This window comes from Peromyscus leucopus, chromosome 9, assembly GCF_004664715.2.
Source record: "Peromyscus leucopus breed LL Stock chromosome 9, UCI_PerLeu_2.1, whole genome shotgun sequence".
NCBI classification, from domain to species: Eukaryota; Metazoa; Chordata; class Mammalia; order Rodentia; family Cricetidae; genus Peromyscus; species Peromyscus leucopus.
Window position 1 is genome coordinate 73,336,454 of NC_051070.1, and position 24,578 is coordinate 73,361,031.

Here is a 24,578-nt window from a genome sequence, read left to right on the forward strand (position 1 = left end):
AAGAAATTGAGTTACAAAAAAAAATCACAAAATAATTTTAAGTGAATTTACAATTTTGCATTGAGCCATATACATAGCTATCCTGGGTGCCACAGGTTGGGCACACCCATTGATACCGAAAATGTTATGTCTAGTTCTTACCTGCGGCTAGAAGGACACAGATAGCTGGGTTCTTTTTGAGCAAAGACTGAGAATTATAGGGGACTTAATAGTTTTAAATTTTTTTCTGCTCTTTCATTAAAATCTTTTCTATGTACTATTTGCCTGCTCTTAATGGCAAATGAAGGATGTTTTTTACATTCAGGTCAAGTTTAGGACTCAAACTACCCCAATATGTTTTATAAGCTTAAATTGTTTCTAAGCACTAAACCACTATACTTGCTTGTCTTTAGACACTGAAAATACTCATTAATTATCTGATCATTTTAAGCTAATTTAGAGGCTAGAAACAGTGTTTATCTCCTTTAACTATAATATTTTTATTTTATTCTTTGAGAATTTCATAGAATTATGCAATGTTTTTTGCTACTGGTATTGGAGGTCTTTTTTTTTTTTTTTAGACACACTCATCTTTATTAGCATACCATTGAAAATACTGTGAAGAAAATCCAATGAGGTGAGAAAATTGGGTGTGTCTGTGTTTTTATATATATTGTGCTGGCTGTGATATTCCATAAAATCCCAAGGGCTTCATTCTCTTCATTATTTTTTTTTTTGTCCATGAACATGAGACACCTTTATATTTTATAATTTTCAACACCTTTCCTTAATGCTTTCAAATTTTCTTTTTTTTTCTTTCTTTTACACCACCATTCAGTTCCACATAATAGCCACAGATTCCCCTGTTCTCCCCCTCTTGCCCCCCTCCCCATCCCCCCATCCCACCCCCCCATTCCCACCTCCTCCAGATCAAGGTCTCCCCCGAGGACCGGGATCGACCTGATAGACTCAGTCCAGGCAGGTCCAGTCCCCCCCTTCCCAGACCGAGCCAAGCGTCCCTGCATAAGTCCCAGGATTCGAACAGCCGACTCATGCGACGAGCCCAGGACCTGGCACCAACGCACAGCTGCCTCCCAAACAGATCAAGCCAAATGACTGTCTCACCCATTCAGAGGGCCTGATCCAGTTGGGGGCCCTTCAGCCTTTGGTTCATAGTTCATGTGCTTCCATTCATTTGGTTATTTGTCCCGGTACTTTATCCAACCTTGGCTTCAACAATTCTCTCTCATATAAACCCTCCTCTTTCTCACTAATTAGACTCCCAGTGCTCCACCAGGGGCCCAGCCGTGGATGTCTGCATCCAGATTCCTAAGTCCTTGGATGGGGTTTATGGTACAACTATCAGGGTGTTTGGCCATCTCATCACCAGAGTAGGTCAGTTCCTGCCGTCTCTCGACCGTTGCCAGCAGTCTTTTGTGGGGGTATCTTTGTGGATCTCCGTGGGCCTCCCTAGCTCTCTGCTTCCTCCCCTTCTCACCTTCTCATGTGGTCTTCATTTACCATGGTCTCCTATTCCTTGTTCTCCCTCTCTTTTCTTGATCCAGCTAGGATCTCCCACTCTCTTTCCCTCGACTGTCGCCCTTCATTGCTCCCACTCATGACCAGGCTGTTCATGTTGATCTCATCCATTTCTCCGTGTCTTTTTTGGGGTCCCGTTTTCCAGGTAGCCTGTCCAGTCATTCTTGTTCCACATCTAGTATCCTCCTATGAGTGAATACATACCATATTTGTCTTTCTTTATAAATTTACTTTCATTTTCTATGTGATTTATTTTTTTAGACAGCTCCATTACATGTTGATTATATCTAGTCTCTAGTATGTGATGTATTTTTTCCCTTATGAGTTTCAAAATTCTATTTTTATTTAATTTTATACAATATATTTTGATCATCTTCTTTCCCCTTCTCCAACTCCTTCCAAGTTTTTCCACCTCCTTAACCACTGAAATTTATGTTCTCTCTTTCTTCCTCTTACTCTCTCTAAAAAAAAAACCCAAAACACAAATACATTCACAGAAAGTTAAAACATGATAATGATAATAATAATAATAATAATAATAATAATAATAATAATAATTTCTCCAATATAGTGTTAGTGGATATATCAACCACATTTCAGGGCAGGCCCCAGGCCCAGGAGTAGTGTGTGTGTGTGTGTGTGTGTGTGTGTGTATGCACACGTACACTTTTTGTTTTGTTTTGAGTATTTATTTCTTTATTTTTGATAGTTTGATCATAATATGTTACTTTAATTGATCAGAGAATTCCAAGCTTTAGGTATCTCAATATATTATTTTCTTTTGATATTTGGTAAGTTTTCCAATACTGTTTAACTGAGCTTTCTTACTCATTATTTTCTCTATTTTGAAATTATTGAATTGTATATTATCAATTTGTGATGATAATCAATTGATATTTTAGCCTTTCTTAATTCTTTTCATTCTTTTTTCTTGTCTGATATAATTTTCTTATCTGAGATGATTTCAGATAAGCTATCTTCTCCTTCACTTAGTTTTTATTATTATTTATAGTTGTTTAAACCTCTAACGTATCTTTTAGTTCATTTATTATTTTCTTTAGTCTTAAAGTTTTCTAACTAGCTCCCTTTTATGCTTTTGACCTTTTTGTTGAGTTTCTAATTTGTTTATTCCCATTCTCTTGTAACTCATGAACATTTTTAGAATAATTATTTTGAATTAGCTGTCAGGGAATTCATATATATATATATATCATGCATACACACACACACACACACACACACACACACACACACACACACATATATATATATCACACCCACATACACACCCACACCCACACACCATATATACATATATATGATGTGTGTGTGTGTGTGTAATGTTTTGGTGTTGGCAACCAGAGAGTTATTTTATTTGGTGACAGGCGTCTAGGCTATGTGATAACCTTTGGTTGGTAATACTTCAGTGACAAAACCTACTGGATTCATGATTTAAGTGAGTAGGAGAGTGAGTGGATGGGGAGAGGAGGAGATATGCAAAAAGGTAGCTAACAATAATGATTTTGGAAAAACAATTTGGAAACTTACTATCTTGGAAGCTTCCTTGGATGTTATGAAAGTAACCAACTACTTTCTGATAATAGATTTAAGGTCCACACCACAAGATGAAATTCATGCTTGGTATTGTAAACCTGCCCAAGAATTTGTAGCTGGGTTATAATCCCTAGGGAAGAACCTATTACTATTATTTTGGTAGATGACGTATAAAACTACTTTCTTTTTTAATAGATGCTTTATTATACACACACACACACACATATACATATACATACCTTTTTTCTTTCTTCTTCCTTCTTTTTCTCAAGACAGGGTTTCTCTGTGTACCCATTGTGACTGTCCTAAAACTCACTTTGTACACCAGGCCTCGAACTTACAGAGTTCCCACTGCCTCTGCCTCCCGAGAACTGGGATTATAGGTATGCGCCACCACCGCCCAGTTAAAAATACTTTCTAAACCCTTGTTTTTATACTGAACTTTATGTTTTTTTCTCTTAAAAAAAAGAAAAAGAAACCACAAAACAAACACACACAAAGAAAGTCAAAGCAACAAAGAAGAGGAGGAGGAAGAGGATGATGATGATGAAATCAGTAAAAACAAACAAACAATACCCCCACAATTTTTTTCTATAATGTTACAGGGTATATCAACCTATCTTCAGGGCAGGGCCCATGACCAGGAGTAATTGGCCAACATGAACATACTCCATGGTTTTATCCGTAGATAAGTTCAGTTCTGATCTCTTATTAGAGAAAATTCCTTTTGTAATAAATGGTGATTAGCACAGAAAGGTACAACTGATCAGAGTATAAAGGGTAGTAGAGTGTGGAGAGGGCATCTAAACCCCACACCTTCTCCAAAGGTTTAGAAATCATTGCAGATGAAGGAGAAGAAATATTATTGGGTGGATAAAAGAAGTTAGAGAGGAAGGAGTAGGGATGGATTTGATCAAAACAAATTTTGCACATGTATGAAATTCTCAAACAATAAAAATCTACTGGGTTTATTTATGGAATTACTGTTACACTCTACGGGAATAATTACTTTTCTTATTAATGTTGATCAAAATATTGTGAATGATAGCATTCTAAAATACACATACAAGCAGAATGGATGCTTGATCTATCATATTTATTGTTCAAACTTTATATAAATAGCCAATACAATAAGATGAAAGGTAACTTTTTTATTAAATTTTAAAATTAAATTAAGACTATATATATGTATATCTGTGTTTTGAAAGCAAGTCCCATTCTATAGCTTAGATTTGTCTAGAGCTACTTAGCCCTGACTGGACTCAAGCTTGCTGTAATCGTCCAGCCTTAGCATCTCTGGTACTGGGTGGAAATGAGCGACTGAGCTTGTCAAGCTTATACTGTCGTGTGGAACATTTGTAAATTTATTGTCTTCTGTCAAATGTATCTCTTACTATTTTTTGTTCTTAATTTCATCAATCTCATACTGATTACTTTATCTTAATTCAACTTCAACTAAGTAATACTGTGAGAATAATTTACAAAAGAGTCAGATTAAGATCAGTTTGACAGAATAAAATTGAGTTAGAACCCAATGTTTCTATCACAGAACATTTAATTTGTTAAACATAACTCTGTAAGAGAGTCATTAAATTAGTGTGATGCTGTGGCAATTGAGATTACACACATAGTAAATACAATTTAATCAGATATTCACTTAATACTTTTTATGTGTGCATATATAAATATATGTATGTAATATACACAGTACATTTTTCTGCATCATCAGCTTGTTGAGGGGTGTGGATTAGCTCAACAACCTCTGCTCTTCTATAACTACCCATTTATCTCTGAATCCACAGCCTCTATGTGTAGAATGGAAATTTTCAGTGCAAACCCAGTATTTTTATGTGACAGATGCAGACACCTATTGTAGTTTCACAGACAGTTGAGAATTGTAGTTCAATTTCTTGACTATCCTTATTTTGCTAATCATTGTATTCCTTGTGCCTACAATGATATCTGAGATGTAGATAATTACTGTACATAAGTAGAAACATTGAATAAAGTTAGTGATACAGTTTATATTAAGGATTTAGTACACATGATTTCATCAAAACCATGGGTAAAGGCTATTAAGGTAACCCAGTGGGTAAAGACACTTGCTGCACACTCCTGGACCTACATGGTGGAAGGAGAGAACTCCTGTAAGTTGTATTCTGACTTCTGTGTGCTGTGCATGCATGTGCACATACACATAAATAAATAAATAAAGCACAACAAAATATTAAAAAAACATAATTTTAAATGATTTATGCAGTCTTAAGATTGTACTCGGACATATTTCCATTTTCCCAAGTACTCAACACCTTCAGGTGAAGAAGTCTTTTGACACAGAGAAATTAGAAAGATTATCATAAGGCTAGAGGGATGCCTCGGCTGTGAAAGGCTAGGCTCACAACCAAAAATGTAAGAAAGATTATCATATGTATTGTTCAGTGCCACCCAAACCCTGGGAAATTAGCCACTTATTTGTTCTGTGAGGAAAAATGTATTTCTATTCTCAACGATGAACCATCCACCAACTTTTAAATGACTCCCTTGGTGCTTTCTTCCACTTTGGCTATCTCTAGACCCCAGAGAATTGATTTTCAGAGTTACATCCCATGATGTTAGTTAGCATATAGTCACATCAGGACAAGAGCTGATAAATACCAGAATATAGACAATACAGCCTCTCTGTGGGTATGAGGAGAGGAATCTCCTACCTGCTGTTTGTAGGCTCTGATCATATCCAGGCTGGCAAAATAGTTGGTAGGTGGAACATACTGATACAATATTTATATAAATCATTTTAATTTTTAGACAGCATGAATATATTGATAGAAATAACTTTTAAAATTCTGTTAGAACAGAATTATGAAGCAGAAAACCTAAAGAAAGTATCTAGCATAAAGAAGTGGTGTCTGTGATGTTGTATCTGAAGGTATTGGAATCAGTAACACTAGTAACTTAAATGTAAATGAGAAAAAAGTCAAAGATATTTGCTTGAACCAATGTTGGTAGTACAGGTATTTTAAAATGAAAATTCTAGAATATAAATCAAATTAGGAGAGACTAAATGAGTTAGCAAACAGGTTTGTAAATATTTGCAATTTTTTCTCAAACTCATTCATTCACCAATTTAAGAAATCCTCTTAATTATCTACCCCTTCACAAAGTAAAAACCCTGAGCAACCCTGTGTCCAAGGAATTATGCCAAGCTCCAGCTAGACATGGACATGCTCTCTGGCTGAAAGGGACCAAGTTTCCATTATATTTTTGCCAGAATAAAAGTTGGAATACTATAATGTAATTAGTTAAAATCTTATTGAAGATGTGGGGAGATTGTTGCTATCAGAGTCCAGTTAATATCTCTATGGAGCTTTCTATAAATGATTCATGCCAAAATTCAGACATTTAGAAAGAAAGCTTTCTGACTGACGCTGAGGGATTGAACAATAATGAATGATTAGCTGTCACATATGGCTATGGGTTCAGAAACCGGGAAGTTCTGGTGTACACAAGTCAGATGCCCTCAATTTGCTTTCTAAGCTGCTTTTCAGACTGTCAATTTTCAGATACAAGGGTAGTATTTCAATACAGAGAAATATAAACAGGTATCAAATGGTAGTATTTCAGAAATCATAGGAGTGGATGATGGTTTCCATGTTGAACTTTACTTTGAAAGGGGATATAAATACACAAAAGCACACACGCATACACACACATTTGAATATGTATATATGTATATGAATATATATGTGTGTTTATCAACAACAATAATAAAAGAAGTTATCAGCTTGAGTAGTGGGTAGCAGGGGAGGATTTTGAAGGAGGGTAGCTATGAGGGGCTGGAGAGAGGAAAGGGAAGGAGAAAAAGCAACCCTGAGCAAGGGTTGGAAATGATGTACTTCTATTTCAGTTAAAACATATTCAAATTAGCCTTCTCCAACAGAATCTTCCTGGTTATATTAACCACACTGGGGTAGACTCAATGCCGAGCGGTAGATGGCCAACACAAAACAAACTCAATGATACTTTTGTATTCTTTTTGGTCTCATATTGCTTTGCTTGGGCATTTTTTTTTACCTTGCTGGTCTTTTGTGTGTATATTAGGGTTTCTGATTTTGTTTTTTATGTGTATGCTTGTGTGTATTTCTTGTGGTTTTTTTTTGAATTATGACTTAGACTTATTTGCCTGTTGTTTTTCTAAAGAGAGAGAAGAAAGATGTGGAGTTGGATGGGTGGGGGAAGTAGGGAGGATCTGAGAGGAGATGAGTGAGGGGAAAATATGATCAGAATATATTGTATGAAAAATATTTTCAATAAAAGTAAATAAAAAATTAAAAGATAAATATGTATGAAATTTTCAAAGATTAAATATTGCTGAAAATTGAAATAAAAAGAAAGGGGAATGATAGCAAAAATTTGTTTCAGTTATGTACTAGTATTTTAAAAATTATTTTATCTTATTTTAATATATTATATATAATATGACATATATGCTATATATGCTATATATTTTATATATGCTATATATGCTATATATATAATGTCTGTATGGGGTTATATGCACATGAGTGCAGGTGCCCATGGAGGCCAAAGAAGCTGGCGTTGTATGAGGATGCGGTGAGCTGCCAGTTGTGAGTGTTGGGAACCAATCTAGAATCCTCTGCAAGGGCAGTAAGTGCTCTTAACTGCTGAGCTGTTCTTCAGCCCCTCTTGCTGGGTATTTTAAAAATTTACATGCATGCATTCATTATTCTGGTAATAATGCCTCAAAGGTAGGTATGATTATTATCCCATTCTACAGAGGGACTCACTCTGACAGAGACAGATAAATGAATAACCAAAGGTTACACACCTAATGGCTGTGTTGTGGTTAGAATAAAGACACAGGTCTCCATATGTACAATGATTTTCTAATTTTATTCTTCTATTTGTATATTTGTGTATGTGTAGGTTTGAGATACATGTCAGATTAAAAGCAGAAATTCTCTTATCTTTCTTCTTATGCTTTCTTCCTACCAAGTGTGCTATGTATATATACACCAAGCAAATTTTGCATGTTAATATTTTCTGCTACTGGTTTATTTATAATATTTATGGTTCCCAAGTCTTCACAGACCCCTCTATATAGTGAATGTGCTTTTGCAACTCTCTCCCAATGTGTCACATAATACCATAGGCAAGCTCAGCATTCTAAGAGCAGGAAAATCAGTTTGACTTCTTTAGGTGTTGTGCGTATTGACAGTGGTGAGCACACCATTACTTGTCCATATGGTCACTTTAACCTAATAATTCTTAATTTACCATTCCAGATTTTACTCTCACTGAGATTTTATTTTCATAGAACATTAAATTTTAGACAAAAAAATTTCCTTAAAAGTCTATTAAAATCTTAGCCTGGTGGTGGTGGTGCACGCATTTAATCCCAGCACTTGGGAGGCAGAGGCTGGCTGATTGCTGAGTTCAAGGTCAGCCTGGTCTATAGAATGAGTTCCAGGACAGTCAGGGCTACACAGAGAAACCCTATCTCACAAAACCAAAAAAAAAATTTGTTAAATTTATTTATATTGACAGTGAGAAATTGTTGACAGTTGACTGACTAATATTCTCAACCTTCAAGATTTTGTTAGCTGTGCCCTACTGTGACTCCACGTATTTCAATTATTGCTCAAGACTCTGTCCCCTAAACTAGAGAACTGAGGAACCCCTGTACATTAACCCACAGTTCTTTAAACTTATTTACTTGCAAAGCTTTTGAAACATTAAAAGTACATACTGTGATGTATATGTATCTGCAGGTGATATTTAGACATTGATTAGAACTATAAAGACCGAATAAAGTCTCTAAATAATGATTTCCCCTGATTCTTCACCCCACTGTTTTAAATGTATTATGTTATTATGTATTTTAGCATCTATCAGTCTCTGAGAACAATTTTCTGTCTCTATATATCTCTGCCTTCCTAATGTACTTACCAATGTTATTCCTGCCCGCTGACTTCACCCCTTTGAGAGTTATTACATCACACTACATGCTTTCATCATTGTCCCTGTGACCAGCAGGTTTGAAAGGATAACATGCCTTCTGTCCTCTGGAGAGGCTTTTTCAGGAAAAAAAAAAACACTGGAAAGGAGCTGTTAATATTTTATCTCTTTGAAACACTTTAACCTACTTATTGGCAGGTGTGTAACCTATAATAATGTAATGTTATTTTCAGAAAAAAAGGGATTTGTAGATTTCTTTTCCTGCATTACTACAGCATTTCATTTCCCTTCTTTCTTTTTGTTCATTTTCCTAGTCTCAGTTTTGGCCACCATAGACTCCTCATATTCCATGCAAGCAACATGAATAGGGTTTACATTGTTAGCAAGACAAATTTCTACACAAACTCTTATTTTTCCCCAAAGTATTGGTTCCCTTAAGGAGGTCTCACAGTTCACTCACCTGTGGGGAAGGACTTTGTGTCCCTAGTTGTCTTCATAGGCATCCTCTAGATACTACATCCCTGAAGATTAAATAAAGAATAGACATTTGCCAAGTGTTTTCAAGAAGAGTGGGCTTTATCTAGAAATTTGGGGATCAAAGATAAGTGGATACAAGATGGAGAAAAAAACTCAACTTTTCTAGTTTTTTTGGAAGTAAATACTAGAATAATTACATGGCAGTCCAAGGAAAATGCCCTGACTCATTTAAGCATGATTTATCTCCTACAAAAATTGCTCACAAACATTATGATTCCTGGCTATGGATTTTTACTGGCACAGTGCCCATTCTTTCTTAGACTGTGGCAGAGCATGAATATATTTTATGGCAAGATCCAGGTCAATTGTATTAAGGTCTCAGTAAGCCGCCAAATGAGCCCTGTTTTACACACAGAAGATACATTTTGTAAAATTACTGTTATGATATCAATGTCTAATTAGCTTTGGTAGTGTAGCAATAGTAACGCTGAATCCACTTTAAATCCTGCCAGTTGTGTCTCCTAAATATTTTCTAAATAAGATATTCACTGTTCTAAATAGCTGTTGCTGTCTTCCATTTAGCAGCCCACGTTTCCCTGAAGTGTTTTCCCATTCTTTCTGTCACACAGCACCTGGAGTGACAGTCCTAAAATTTAAACGTATTAAGCAATCTCCTAGAGTTTATTATGAAATACATGAGAAGCAATTAAAACTTAATTTTATTATTGCAAGCTGCATGACTTATTCTCGGTTATATTGTTTTGCTTGTGTCAATTTTTTTGCATGTGTATGAATGTATGATATGCATGGTGTGCATTTGTATCCATGTTTATGTATGCCAGGGTGCACATGTGTGTGCAGATATGTGCATGTGGAGGTGTGAAGCTGGCAATAGATATCCTACTTGATCACTCTTCACCTTTTAAAAATTAGCTTTACATTTGTTTATTTTGTGTGTGCATCTTTTTGTCTTCTGTCTGTCTCTCTCTGTTTCTGTCTCTCTCACTGTGTGTGTGTGCATGTGTGTGTGCGCGCACACACATGTGCTATGACTTGCTTCCTGTGAAGGTCAGAGGACAACTTGAAGAAATTGTCTCTCTCATTCCATCAACTGTATTTTGATGATTAAACTCAGATTGTCAGTCTTGGTGACAAGTGCCTTTTCCCATGGTGCATACCACTAGCCAACTGCTTTATTTATTGTGGTATGGTCTCTTGCTGAATCTTCCCATCTCTACCTCCCGAGTGATGGAATTACAGGTACCGCTACCGCTTCTGCTTGTTTTTCATGTGAGTTCTGTGGATCTGAACTCCTGACTTTCCAAGTGTGTAGTAAGTGCTTTATCTACAGAGCCAACTCCTCAGCTCCAAGTTTGATCATTTACAGTTATTCTGTTTCTTATTTGATGGAGAGTACAGAGCAGGCCACAGGAGAAATTAGATGACATACAAACCATCAGAAGTGCATTGTGATTCCCATGAAAATGCTAAAAAGTGTAGCATCTTGTAACAGTGTTTACTTCTTTGAGATATTCTTTTCTTTTCCTCATTGAGAGAGAAGTCATTTGATTAGGAACTACTAAATTCACCATTTTCATCTGCTTTCCTAAGAGCAGAATATCCACAGTAGGATGCGCGGGATGCTCTTTGTGGAGGTCTTCTTGATGGTCAGAAACTCTAGGTTCACGCAGTAACTACAAATGAGCACAGTGTGATATTATTATTACATGCTTGCTGTGTCAATACTAGAAAGGTCGTGGGCTGCCCTTAAAAGAGAAACCACCACTGTGTTGAATCTCCTGAAATATGTCATTGGGGGTTAACATGTGTTAAGATGGCTTAGTGTTGAAAGCTGGAATAGTACTTTTCTTTTGATTGAAATTGTTCTAAGCTGAACTCAAATTTCTCTGTTGCAGTAAGTGTGATTGATTTGTAACTCACTGAGGCTGACACTGGGTTTCCCATGAATGGAGACAGGTACATTTTGTCTAAACAGTATCACACGCTTGAGTTTTCTGAATATTTTTGGTTTTTCTGGAAAGCTCTGGCCTTTCTTCCTGTACCCACCTGTTATCTTTCTTTTTAAAACAGAGATGCTGTATCATTGAAAGTCACACACTGCTTACTGTCATTATGCATAAGATGACTTAGTAGGCCCCATGGAAGAAACATCAGATTTCTTTAATTAACAATGTATGCAGTGTCTATAAGAATCAGTCACATCCGCTTGGTTTGATAAAACTCTAACTTGTGTTTTATACTTACTTTCATCTAAGCAAAACAGAAGGAATACAATACTATGTAGCACACTAGGAAACACAAGTAACACCCTAGTTGCAGCTGGCTGTTGATGATGAGGAAGAGAAAGCATATTTAGAAAGCAAACATCTCATCTTCCCTCTCTTTGTTGCTGTTGATTGGCTCTTGCTCTATAGCACACGTTGACCTTTAATGTTCTATGTAACACAGTCTTCCTTCAGACGTGTGATATTTCTGCCTCAGTCTCCCAAGCTTGGCTCACAAGCACATGCTACCACACTTTGGCTTGACTGTTTTCTTCTTATTTGATAGGTTTTCTTTCTCAGTAGTGCTGCACTTAATATTGAGTCTTAAGCAGAAGTTTGGGGATGATTTTCTTCTTACTTCCTCTTGGAAATGGCAGAACTAACCAGTATGATCCTGTGCTACGATGGCAAGCATACCTGTTTCTCAGGTGACTGGCCCTTCTTCCTACCCTTTCTGAAGGTCAGCTTCATAGTGGAGGTAGTGATGAGCAAAGAGGATTTGATTGCAGGCAGAGGACTTTCTTTTTATTTAATTTTTCCCCACATTATATATTTTGATCATGTTTTTTTTCTCTCCTCTCCCAACACCTTCCAGAGGTGAGGGAGCTCCCCTCTCTATCCACCCAACTTCACTGGGTATACTAACTACACTTCAGTCATGCTCTATGCCCAGAAGTAGTTGGCCAATACAAATGGACTTTAAGTTTGTTTGTTTGTTTTTTCCATGGGTTTGTTTCATCTTGTTTTGTTTGGGTGTTTTTTGGTATTTTTGTTTGTTTTAATTGTCATTTTCTTTCTTTTTGAGAGGAGGGGGAGAGAGAGTATTTTCACATGCACAGCCTGCATCACTGTTTTTTTTTTTTTCTGTTTACCTCTCACCAAGGCTTAAGCAGTAAAATTTTGGTTATTCATTCACTGCATATAAAATCATGGGAGTTATTTTTATACAATTTAAAGTACTGGAAGCTGGGGAGAAAGCTCAGTGGTGCTTGGTGCTCTATAAGAGGACACACACACACACACACACACACACACAAACACACACCCTTGTAATTAAAAATGATAAAATAAGCTAAAAGCCACAAAATACTGAAAGATCAGTGAACTTAATACTAGGATACAAGCTTAGTTTTCCAAAATGATCTAGAGAGAAGAGGCTGCATTTCCAATTGTCAGTCTAAATATTGGATAATTCTAAAAGTCAGCACACATATTGTTTACTAAACTGAGTACTATTTTTTTTTTTTTTTTGAGACAGGGTTTCTCTGTGTAGCTTTGCGCCTTTCCTGGGACTCACTTGGTAGCCCAGGCTGGCCTTGAACTCACAGAGATCCGCCTGCCTCTGCCTTCTGAGTGCTGGGATTAAAGGTGGGTGCCACCACTGCCCAGCTAAACTGAGTATTTAAAGGAAGGGTAGATATTTGAAGAAAAGATTGCCAATGAGTTTTGTAAAAAATAGAATTTTACAAGATTAAGAAGTTGATTTGGCTTTCAAGTATTTGACACTGTCCTGAAGTAGGTTTTTCAGTGTGTGACATATTTCATATGGTTTCAGTAATGCGTCATTTATGAGATCATCATTTACTTTCTGTATCTTGTTTTTTTAAAATATGAAATGAGGAAAGCAAAGATATAATACCATCTCTTTAAGTTTTTATTTTTACGTGTGTGGATGTTTTGCTTGCCTATGTGTCTGTCCTCCCCACGCACACCTGGTGCCATGAAGACCAGAAAAGAAGGCTGGGTACTCTGGGACTAAAATTACAGATTAATATTAGCTGCTGTGTGTGTGGTGAGAACTGAACTGAGGTTTTTCTGCAAGAGCACTGAGCCATCTTCCAGCCCCCCATAATGCGATCTCTTAATGATAAGAATATATTAAAACTTTGATAAAATTCTAATTAAATATTATTTGGAGTCATTACATTTCCTTTGATTTTCCATAGCTACAATGAAGAATTATTTGAAGAAATGGAGCCGGTAAATGACACCACCGTGACAGAATTTGTTCTCACTGGTCTATCTCAGACTCGAGAAGTGCAGCTAGTCTTGTTTGTTATATTTTTATCCTTCTATTTATTTATACTTCCAGTGAATATCCTTATTATCTGTACCATCAGGCTTGATCCCCATCTGAGTTCTCCCATGTATTTCCTGCTGGCTAATCTCGCCTTTCTTGATATTTGGTACTCCTCTATCACGGCACCTAAGATGCTGGTAGACTTCTTTGCGGAAAGGAAGATCATTTCCTTTGGTGGGTGCATTGCTCAGCTCTTCTTTCTGCACTTTGTTGGGGCCTCGGAGATGTTCCTGCTCACGGTGATGGCCTTTGACCGCTACGCTGCCATCTGCCGCCCTCTCCACTACGCTACCATCATGAACCGACGTCTCTGTTGTGTCTTAGTGGCTCTCTCCTGGACAGGGGGCTTCGTCCATTCTATAATACAGGTGGCCCTCATTGTTAGACTCCCGTTTTGTGGGCCCAATGAATTAGACAATTATTTTTGTGACATCACACAAGTTGTACGGATTGCCTGTGCCAATACTTTCCCTGAGGAGTTGGTGATGATCTTTAGCAGTGGCCTGATTTCTGTCGTGTGCTTCATTGCTCTGTTAATGTCTTATGCCTTCCTTCTGGCCATGCTCAAGAAACACTCAAGTTCAGGTGAGAGCACCAGCAGGGCCGTATCCACCTGCTATTCCCACATCACCATAGTAGTGCTAATGTTTGGACCATCCATCTACATTTATGCTCGCCCATTTGACTCATTCTCTCTAGATAAAGTGGTATCTGTGTTTCATACTGTGATATTCCCTTTACTCAACCCCATCATCTACACATTGCGAAACAAGGAAGTAAAGGGAGCCATGAAGAAGTTGGTGAATAGATATATTTTTTGTAAAGAAAAGTGAAAAATAAATGATATATTTTACATTCTGTGAAAGTAGGAAGTGGTGGTAATGTTGCTTTCACTTCTTCTTATTTGAATTCTAAGATTTATTTATTTTTATTTAGAATGTATAAATGTTTTGTTTGCATCTATGTATGTGCACCATATGCATGTCTAGTGTCCACAGAAGTCAGAAGCAGGCTTTGGATCCCTTGGAACTAGAGTTATAGAGGATTGTAAACCAGTATGTAGGTTCTGGGAACAAAATCTGGGTCCTCTGTAAGAGCAGCAGGTGTCCTCAACCACTGAGCCCCTTATCTGATTTTTTAAACTCATCAGTTTCCTACATTTCCTTTTAAGATAAAACACAAATGTATTAAAATGGAAACAAATTTACATATACATCCTGAAGTATCAAGCAGACCATTATCAGAATTTAGATGTAATAAGGGTCTTCAAAAACACACATTTTTTTAATTGTTCATAAGTAACTACTCTAGAGCAGGTCTGTGAGGAAAATGCATGTTGTGAAATAATAAAATAAATATAACTTTGTAGATATGTTCATTACACTTGAAGAAATGGCCAGCATGTAAACATAATTTCATGTCACCAAATTAAGTATTGCTGTTGTATTTCATTCTTGGTCCAGTAGAAGTTTTCAGCAAAGTATCTTTCTGAGCCTGGAAAACATTCTTTGTTTTGCCTTTTATTTCCAACTCTACCAAATGAGAAAGAAATTGAGAATTCTGTTCTATAAGGCACCTCAACTCCTATTTCAGGCAGCATGCACTGAACAGCATTACTGACAAATCTCAAGCTTTTTACCAATTATGGAAACAATATTTATGCATTCAGAACACAATGTATTTTGTTATAAGATTTTTCCTATTTCAAATGTATTCTCCAGTCAACTCACAGGTTTTATAGCCTACATGATAACCTTCAGAGTGAAGCCAGGCCTGAAGGTAAAGGACTCTAGGCTGACTTGGATCAGTAGACAAACAGCTGCACGCTTTAGACACAAACCATATTTCTCCTTCTTCGCTTCTGTTTGTTTCCCATGCTTGCTGATTTCCTGTGTCATATTCAATAAATTGAGCATTACAATTAACGTTTAAAATTTGCACTATGATTTAGTTTTTTCCCATTAAATGTTTTGTAGTTTATATAGATGATACTTACTTAGGTATGATGTACTCTGTGGACTAATAAATTGTTTAGTAGGGGTTAATTTCTTATTCTCTGATGCTTAGAACTCAATTAATGACTATATTTAAGAATATAAAAGGTAAGTATAAATACATGAATGATGAAAAATAATCCCAGAGATAATATTTATTTATTATGATCACTTATTTACAGAGATGCATTTCTTATTTAGGAGATAATTCATGCCTAAACCAGTGTATTGCAAGTACACAGGATCTCCATGGCATATAATGTTGACTGTTTGATTTGAACTTTTTTTTCTTACATTGACCTTCTTCCATTTTCTGTGCTCAACATAGTTTCTCTTCTAGGAACACAATGACAGAGTGGAGTTCTGATTCCTGAATATTGAGTTGACTCCTCATCACCTGGAAATGAATATAGCAGTGGGCTTCTATAAGTTTTGAAACAATCTAAAAGTGTGAAAATACAAAAGATATATAAGTACATAATAAATAATGAATTATCTTTACACATTTTATATCATTTTATTGTCTTTCTTTATGATCAGAAGCAGCTAATATAGGGTCAGAAGTTGTTTTTGTCTTTATAACTTATGCTTGTGTAGTTATTAATAACTTCTATAGTTATTATTAATATTATTTGAAAAGAGACCATTCACTGTTGTGGTTTTTAAATATCACTATAAGAATATTTGCTGCACATATTGAAGCTTGTAATGTAAAGGCAAAGAGGTAGTAGCAGGATAATTGTTTACTTAGAAAAATTATCTGAAGCTAAAAGTTAATATTGACAGGAAAAGGGGAACCTTTGTCAAACTACTGATTCATGACCTAGCCTGACTCATGGAAGAAATAATTAGAATAAAGATTAGGTAGAGCATTTTCCATTCCCACCAGTCAGTGAGTGGAGATGATTTTTAATAGATCTGACAAAAATCCTTAAGTTTATTTTCCAAATAAACATTATGCTTCTCCTGCTTTCAGTCACGAAAAAAGTTCATTAGAAGTTCAAAATGTGTGACCACATGAATATGACATAGTGGCCTGTCCCACTGAATTACTTGTTCCCAAATGCCAATATTGCTAACACTGAGAACTAACTTAGATAATGAACAGTGGCAGGAGAGACATGTATTACCGACACCACGCATTACCCTGGGATAACCAGTGCCACAGCGCCATCTTTCAGTAATCCAGCACCATCACCAGCAAAGTCCCAAATTTGCCGAAAGTCTTTTCCCCATGTAAAGTATTATTATGCATTTCCTCCTGGTTAAGGTAAACTATCCTTTATGGTTTTTTTTTTTTGCCCTTTTTATTCTTCCTGTCTCTGTTACTCTATTTTCCCCTTCAGAGTTTGTTATTGAAGTTCTATTTTCACAACAAGAAATATATAGACTTAGCAACTTACTCCCCTTAGCCAAAGACTGAAGTTGTATTTAATTAGATTGATTTGTGTGAAACTTTACAACCTTGATTTGATTCATCTCATATAATTTTTGCTAACCTCAATAGCATCCAGATGGACTTTACTAGATCTAATAGAAGTCCCTAGCTGTACTTTACATTTCTCCTGCTTGTAATTACTAAAAAAAAAAAAAACAAAAACTCATTAGGCTTGCAAAATATGTGATTGTATGAATAATGACACAAAATGCCATGTGCAATATTTTGAAGAAAACATATCCCAGAGATCCATAGCTTTCTTTAATAAAACATAAAGTTCATCCAGCTCTATTAAATCTAGGTTATTTGACCTACCATGCCTTGTTTTGTAATTTAATCAACCATTTCTATGTAAATGGGTGGGGAATGAAGTAAAAAACTATTTGCAGAAATAAGTGTGACTTTCAGATTTTATACCAAAATTTTTTATTTAATTTACTTAAATCTTTATTTTATTTTATTATTTGTTTAAACAATATTGAAGAGTTTCCAACTGTGTGATGAAAGTCTAGGAAGTTGTTTTCAAGAACTCTTTTCAAGAAATTACCAGGGAACAACTAACAATGTAAAGTATAAGAAGCTAGAATGAAAGACTGATATTATGTATTAATATTTCATAATTCATAAAATGTTAGTTTTATTAAGATATGTTTGTGTTCGCTATATCTTGATAATCAACTAAAAATCAAGAGCTGGTCACACCTGTGAAGGATTTTTCTTGATTAGATCATTTGAGGTCAGGAGACTCATCTCAAATATTTTGGTGGGAGCCCACATAAAAGGATTTAAAAGAAGGAAGTGTTTTCTTACCTCCTTACTCTCTCTTGAATTGGCAAGTTCATCTGTCCTGTTGCTGAGGCATTCCTTCATTGGTATTAAAATATTTCATCAGGATTCTAATAGACTGAAGACCAGCAGCACCAGAATGGTACTGCTGAGACACTTAGTCTTATAGATTGAAAAATGCAAAAGCAAAAGCAAAAAAAAAAAAAAAACATTGGCTTTTCCATTGGGAGACATCTGTTGTTGGACTACTCTCATAAGCCACTCCAATAAACCCACTTTTTTTTTTCTTGAGACAGGGTTTCTCTGTGTAGCTTTGGAGCCTGTCCTGGAACTCACTCTGTAGACCAGGCTGGCCTCGAACTCAAAGAGATCCGCCTGCCTCTGTCTCCCGAGTGCTGGGATTAAAGGCGTGTGTCACCACCGCTCGGCTACTAAACCTACTTTGAATTCATTCTATCAGTTCTGTTCCTCTAGAGAACCCTAGATGAAACAATATTAAACTAATAACATATGACAAATATCTACAGAGGGATGACAAAGTGAATGCCATGAAAGCAGAATTATAGCATTTAACTTCATATACATCCTGAACATTTCACTAAAAACAGATACATATGTTGAATAAACATCTTTAGACATTATCTAAATTAAACCCATACATCATACAGAATATTGATAGTCTAAAACTAAAATGAAATTTTGAGTTCAGAGTGATAAACGACGAGAAATTGCTATATAGAAAACTTTTCTGTGAATGTATGTTCTGTTTTTCAAGGCTGGAAAGAAGGAATAGGGGTGAAAATGTATAGATGATAAAGACCAAGGCCCACATAATGATACATTTGCAACCAGTAGAGGTCACCAAAAGATTCATTTTCAGAGTGGAAATAAAGCTTCTTTATAAATCACCCAGCAATAAGATGTAAGAGAAAAAAAAAGACTCCTGTACCATATGGGTGTAAATAAGACTTTCTTTTCAGTTTTTGTTGATATTTATTATACCAACCACTGACTTTCATCGTGATATATATATATATATATATATATATATATATATATATATATATGTATGTATTTAGGAGAATAAAGGATTTATTCCACTTTACATTTCACACTCCTTCACAAAGGAAAGTCAGGGCAAGAACTCCAGGCAGGAACCTGGAGGCAAAATCTGAGCAGATGACATGGAGGAATGTTGTTTACTGGCTTGCTCCTCATTCCTTGTTTAGCCAACTTTCTTAAACAGCCAAAAGGACTTAACAGACATCTACAGAATATTATATTTGTTATTTGTTTTACCAGTCTATTTTCTCTTTAATCATTATTGAGTGAGTAGATTACATGAGATTGTATGAGTTCTGGTTAGTTAGTTAGTTAGTTGTTTTTGTCAACTTGATACAAGATTGAGTCACCATGATATTTTTATACATGAATGTAAGTTGGTACTTTGTTCCTTCTTTGAAGCCAAACCTACCTACTAGTATGGGTTCTCTAGAGAAACAGAACTAATAGAATAATTGCATATTACAAAAAGGGGAATTCTTTGATTGGCTTGTGCTATATCATCTGGCTAGTTTAATAATGGTTGATGGCCTATGAGAGCGGTTGAGAATATGGAAGGGCTCAGTCCATGAGGCTCGATGCCTTAGCAGTCCTGGTTTGGCACCAAATACTCTGTAGATTCATAGAGAGCTGCTGATCTTTCAGTCCAGATTAGAAAGCCAAGAAACTGGGTTTTAATGGCATGAAAGGATGGCGGCAGCAGCAGCAGCAGCAGCAGCAGCAGCAGCAGCACCAGCACCAGCACCAGCACCAGCAACAACCCTGGGATACGCGCCCCACGCCTGCTAGAAACCAAGTCAGGGAAGCAGGCAGCACTGCTCTCCCCCTGGACTCTGAATAGTTGGGTTGCTGGAGAACGGTGTGAGCCAATTTCAGGGAGAGTCTTCCCACCCCAGTTAATCCTTCTAGGAAATGCTCTAACAGACCTGCTCAGATCCAATCAGGAACTCAAGATTAACCTTCTAGTCTAGTGAGATTTGGGTTGCTGTAATTAAAACACTGACCAAAAACAGTTTAAAAGAAGAAAGGATTTGTTTGGTTTATACTTCCATGTTACATTCCCTCATTGAGAGAAGTCAGGGCAGGAACTCAAGCAAGAACTTGAAGCTGAAATCTAGGAAGGAACACTGCTTGCTGTCTCACTCAGATATCCATATTTGGAGTTCTTTTTTCCCAACAAATATATTTATTGATTATTTGAGAATTTGCACATAATGCACCCTGATGACGCTCACCTAGACCTCCCAGCTCTGCCTCCTAACCCTTATCTCCCCACCCTTCCCCCCAAACGGAGAAAAAATTCCATTTGTGTTGTGTTGCACATATACTCAATGGAGTATAGCCAAATTCCCAGTGACCAGCCCCTTGGGGATAGGAACAGGAGGATCAGGTGAGTGGGGAATAAAGGGAGAGAGTATTGGGAGAGACAAGTGTAATTGGTGGGCATTTCGGGGACAAAGTTAAAAACCCAGTGCAATGGAAACTCCCAGGAATCTATGACCATGACCCTAGTGAAGGCTCCTAGTAATGGGGCACACAGAGCCTGAACTGGCCATCTTCTGTAATCAGACAAGGCTTCCAGTGAAGGGATTGGGACACCAACACAGCCATAAAACCTTTGACCTACAATTTGTTCTGCCTGAAAGATGTGCTGGGTAAATGTGGCACAGAACTTTTGGGAGTGGCCAACCAATGACTGGTCCAGCCTGAGACCTATGCCACTACAGGGTTTCACACCTGATATTGTCTGGAGGGCCAGGAACAAGAAACTGGATAGCCCAGAGACCTAGGGTAGAACCAAATATGACTGACAAAAATGTCAAAGAAATGATTCCTAATGATTCTCTGCTATACTTGTAGCCTGGAGCCTCGCACTGTGGCCATCAGAGAGGCTTCATCCAGCCACTTATGGGAGCAGAAACAGAGACCCAAAGTCAAACATTAGGCAGAACTCAGGGAATCCTGTGGAAGAGGGAGAGGAAGATTGTAGGAGTCAGAGGGTCAAGAACACCCCAAGAAAACCCACAGAATCAACTAAACAGGGATCATAGGGGCTCACAGAGACTGAACTGACAATCAGGGAGCCTGGGTGGGTCTGACGTAGGCCCTCTGCATACATGTTATAGTTCTGTAGCTTGCTCTTCTTGTGGGACTCTTAACAGGGGAGCAGTGGTTGTCTCTGACTCTGTTGCCTGCTTTTTGGACTCCTCTCCTCCTACTGGGTTGCCTTGTCCAGCCTTAATATGAGGGAAGGTGCCTAGTCTTATTGTAACTTGATGTGCATGTTTGGTTGATGTTCCTGGGAGACCTGTTTTTTTTTTAGAAGGGAAATACAGGAGGAGTGGAAATTACAGGGAAACTGCAGTCAGGATGCAACATATGTAAGAATATATAAAAAAAAAAGAAAGAAAGAAAACTGAGTCCTTTCCTATCCCTTGCCCCTGCCAGAAGCCATCAACTGTGGAGAGCTACACCCAAGCATCCTTACCACAATTTGTAGGAGTTCCTTTTGATGGCCTTCTGTATAGGCTGTTACTTCCTAGGGGGCAGGGGGAAGTGGAGTGGAGTTAGGGATTGTGACAGAAGCCTTCTATGTCCTTCTTTCTCAACTGCGAGTCTGCAGTCATCAGTCCCTCTGCAAAGGAAGCTTCCTTGCCCTTTAAAGTCAGCGGAGCAAGGATCATGGACTTCCTACACAGCCCAGGACCCCCTGTCTAGGGATGGGGTTGGCTGCCCACAGTAATCTAGGCCTTCTTATATCAATGATAATGAAGACAATCTCCTACAGGCCAATGTTTTCTGGGTATCCCCTAAATGAAGTATCTTTCTCAGGCAAACTGAAGTTGTTTCAAGTGGAGGCTGTAGGATACCTAGCTTGTCAACTTGTCACTCCACTATATCTCCTTATGCCATGCTAAATTTCCAAATGAAGACAATAAAGTGGTCATAAACACCTCCCCAGTATTGTCCAATGATAGAAGGCAAAGTTTTTTGAGGAATGGGTGGTCTTTTAATATCCCATGAACTTAACTATGTTAATATAGATTTAACAATATTTAACTACAGATACTATCTTAATCAATGTTGTGTTACATGGTAAATAAATAGAAAAAAGGAAACACAAATACCTGCTTAATATTGTTGGTAGTCAGCCTGTTCTCACCCAAGAGAAGGAGACCAGGAGTAGCTACTAATGAATTTGAAGTTGTTATTGAGCCACACAGACCTGGCCTTGGGCCCATACTCCTGTGACTACCATTCTAAAAAGAAAGGCCCAAGCTGGGTGAGCAGGGGGTTTATAAAGGTACTAACTGTAAGTCTGGAAAACCCTGTTGACATAGCTGTGATGACTGCCAGCAAGCTTGGGTGGACATGAATTTTTAATAATAGGGTACAGTTGTGTTACCATGGTGTTTATGTTTGTTTGGGGAGCAGAGAGCCTTGTGGTTACAGAGGCAGAACAACATAGGTTAGCAAAAATTTCTGTAAGTATTGTACAAGCCTGAGGGTCAGGCTGACTTCAGTTTTACCAGTGGTCAGGTCATAGCAAGTATGTTTTACACACACACACACACACACACACACACACACACACACACACACACTCGTACACACACACACACTCATGCACACATGCATGTTCTTAACAAAATGGGCAGAAACATTCATAGCAATTTAAATTCTTGTTTCTGTAACCAATCATGTGGTTTTATGTGCTAGTTCATTTTCTATAGTTCTATAGTACCCATTCTATACTCCAGCCACACTTAGCAAACACCTCAGCAGGTCTATGTTAATTGTTTTCTCTGGTAGAAGTAGCTATAATGCCTTCCATTTGGCCTTTTAACCACAATAGCCCCCATTCTACAGGTTGAGGGAGCAGTATGGGACTATTTTATCTTCTGAGTATATATATCTCTATATATATCTATCCTATGCTTATTAGGCTTCTAGGACCAAGGAAATAATCATGGGATGAGTTTGGGTATTCAGTGGACTTTGTATAAGGATACTTAAGGATACTTAAAAGGGGACTTCCCTTCTGGACCAGAGGTGAGTATCGGGTCCAACCCGGACACCATCCCTGGGCACCAACCACTCCGGGAAGACCTGCCCAACTTGGCCCCAGGTTCTGGCCACCGGGCAGGTCCCCTTCTAGCCCCACTGGGAGGGATCCCCTTTTCCAAGCCCCCCGGCAGCCCCTGCAATCTCCGCACCCTGCCTCCACGCTCATCTGCCGGAGACCCCAGCCACTTCCTGAGACTTAGAGACTGGCCCCAGCTCCCATCCTGCTCCCGACTTCCCTTCTGGACCAGAGACTTCTGGTCCAGATAAGAGCTTCCATCCTGCCCCGGAGTTCCCATTTGGACAAGAGAACTTCTTTTTGGACAAGAGAGAGAGACTTCATTAATCTGTCAGCTCTTTCTGAAACAAGTACACTGATAAGACCAAGAAGGAACCACAAGGAGATGGGCAGACATCAAGGCAGAAGTACATACAACAAAATGAAGAGCAATACAGCATCACCAGAACCTAGCCCGCCTCCAACATCTAGACCTGAACATCAAAAATTGGAAGAAGCAGAAGAAAGTAGCCTTATGAGTAACATCATGAAGAAGGCAGAGGATTGTGTAGAGGAAAAGACAAGAAAATTGGAAGAATGCTGTAAACAACTAGAGGAAAGGCAAACAAATTAGAAGAAAACAATAAAGCCCTACAAGAGCTACAGTAATAAAAACAGCTTGGTATTGGCATAAAAACTGACATGTGGACCAATGGAATCGAATTGAAGACCCTGACATTAACCCACACACCTATGAAAGTATAATTTTTGACAAAGAAGCCAAAAGTGTACAATGGAAAAAAGAAAGCATCTTCAACAAATGGTGCTGGCATAACTGGATATCCACGTGTAGAAGGCTGCAAATAGATCCATATCTGTCACCGTGCACAAAACTTAAGTCCAAGTGGATCAAAGACCTCAACATAAATCCAGCTACTCTGAACCTGCTAGAAGAGAAAGTAGGAAGTAGTCTTGAACGCATTGGCATAGGAGATCACTTCCTAAATATAACACCAGTAGTGCAGACACTGAGACAAACAATCAATCAATGGGACCTCTTGAAACTGAGAAGCTTTTGTAGAGCAAAGGATACGGTCAACAAGGCAAAGCGACAGCCTACAGAATGGGAAAAGATCTTCACCAACTCCACATGTGACAGAGGACTGATATCCAGAATATATAAGGAACTCAAGAAATTAGACATCAAAACGACCAACAGTCCAATTGAGAAATGGGCTTTAGGACTAAACAGAGAATTCTCAACAGAGGAAACCCAAATGGCAGAAAGACATTTAAGGAATTGCTCAACATCCCTAATCATCAGGGAAATGCAAATCAAAACAAC

At 37.6% G+C, this 24,578-nt stretch overlaps 1 protein-coding gene across 1 annotated transcript; it reads left to right on the forward strand.

Moving 5' to 3' along the window:
• Positions 1 to 13,752: 13,752 nt before the first annotated feature.
• Positions 13,753 to 14,769, forward strand: LOC114695982 (olfactory receptor 4M1). The gene has a single exon (XM_028873498.1). It carries the CDS (start codon positions 13,782 to 13,784, stop codon positions 14,721 to 14,723), a length of 942 nt encoding a protein of 313 aa, XP_028729331.1. The 5' UTR covers positions 13,753 to 13,781; the 3' UTR covers positions 14,724 to 14,769.
• The last annotated feature ends 9,809 nt before the right edge of the window (positions 14,770 to 24,578 follow it).

What these genes read in the sequence shown, in the direction of transcription:
- LOC114695982 (XM_028873498.1), top strand. Translation starts at nt 13,782, where the DNA reads ATGGAGCCGGTAAATGACACCACCGTGACAGAATTTGTTCTCACTGGT.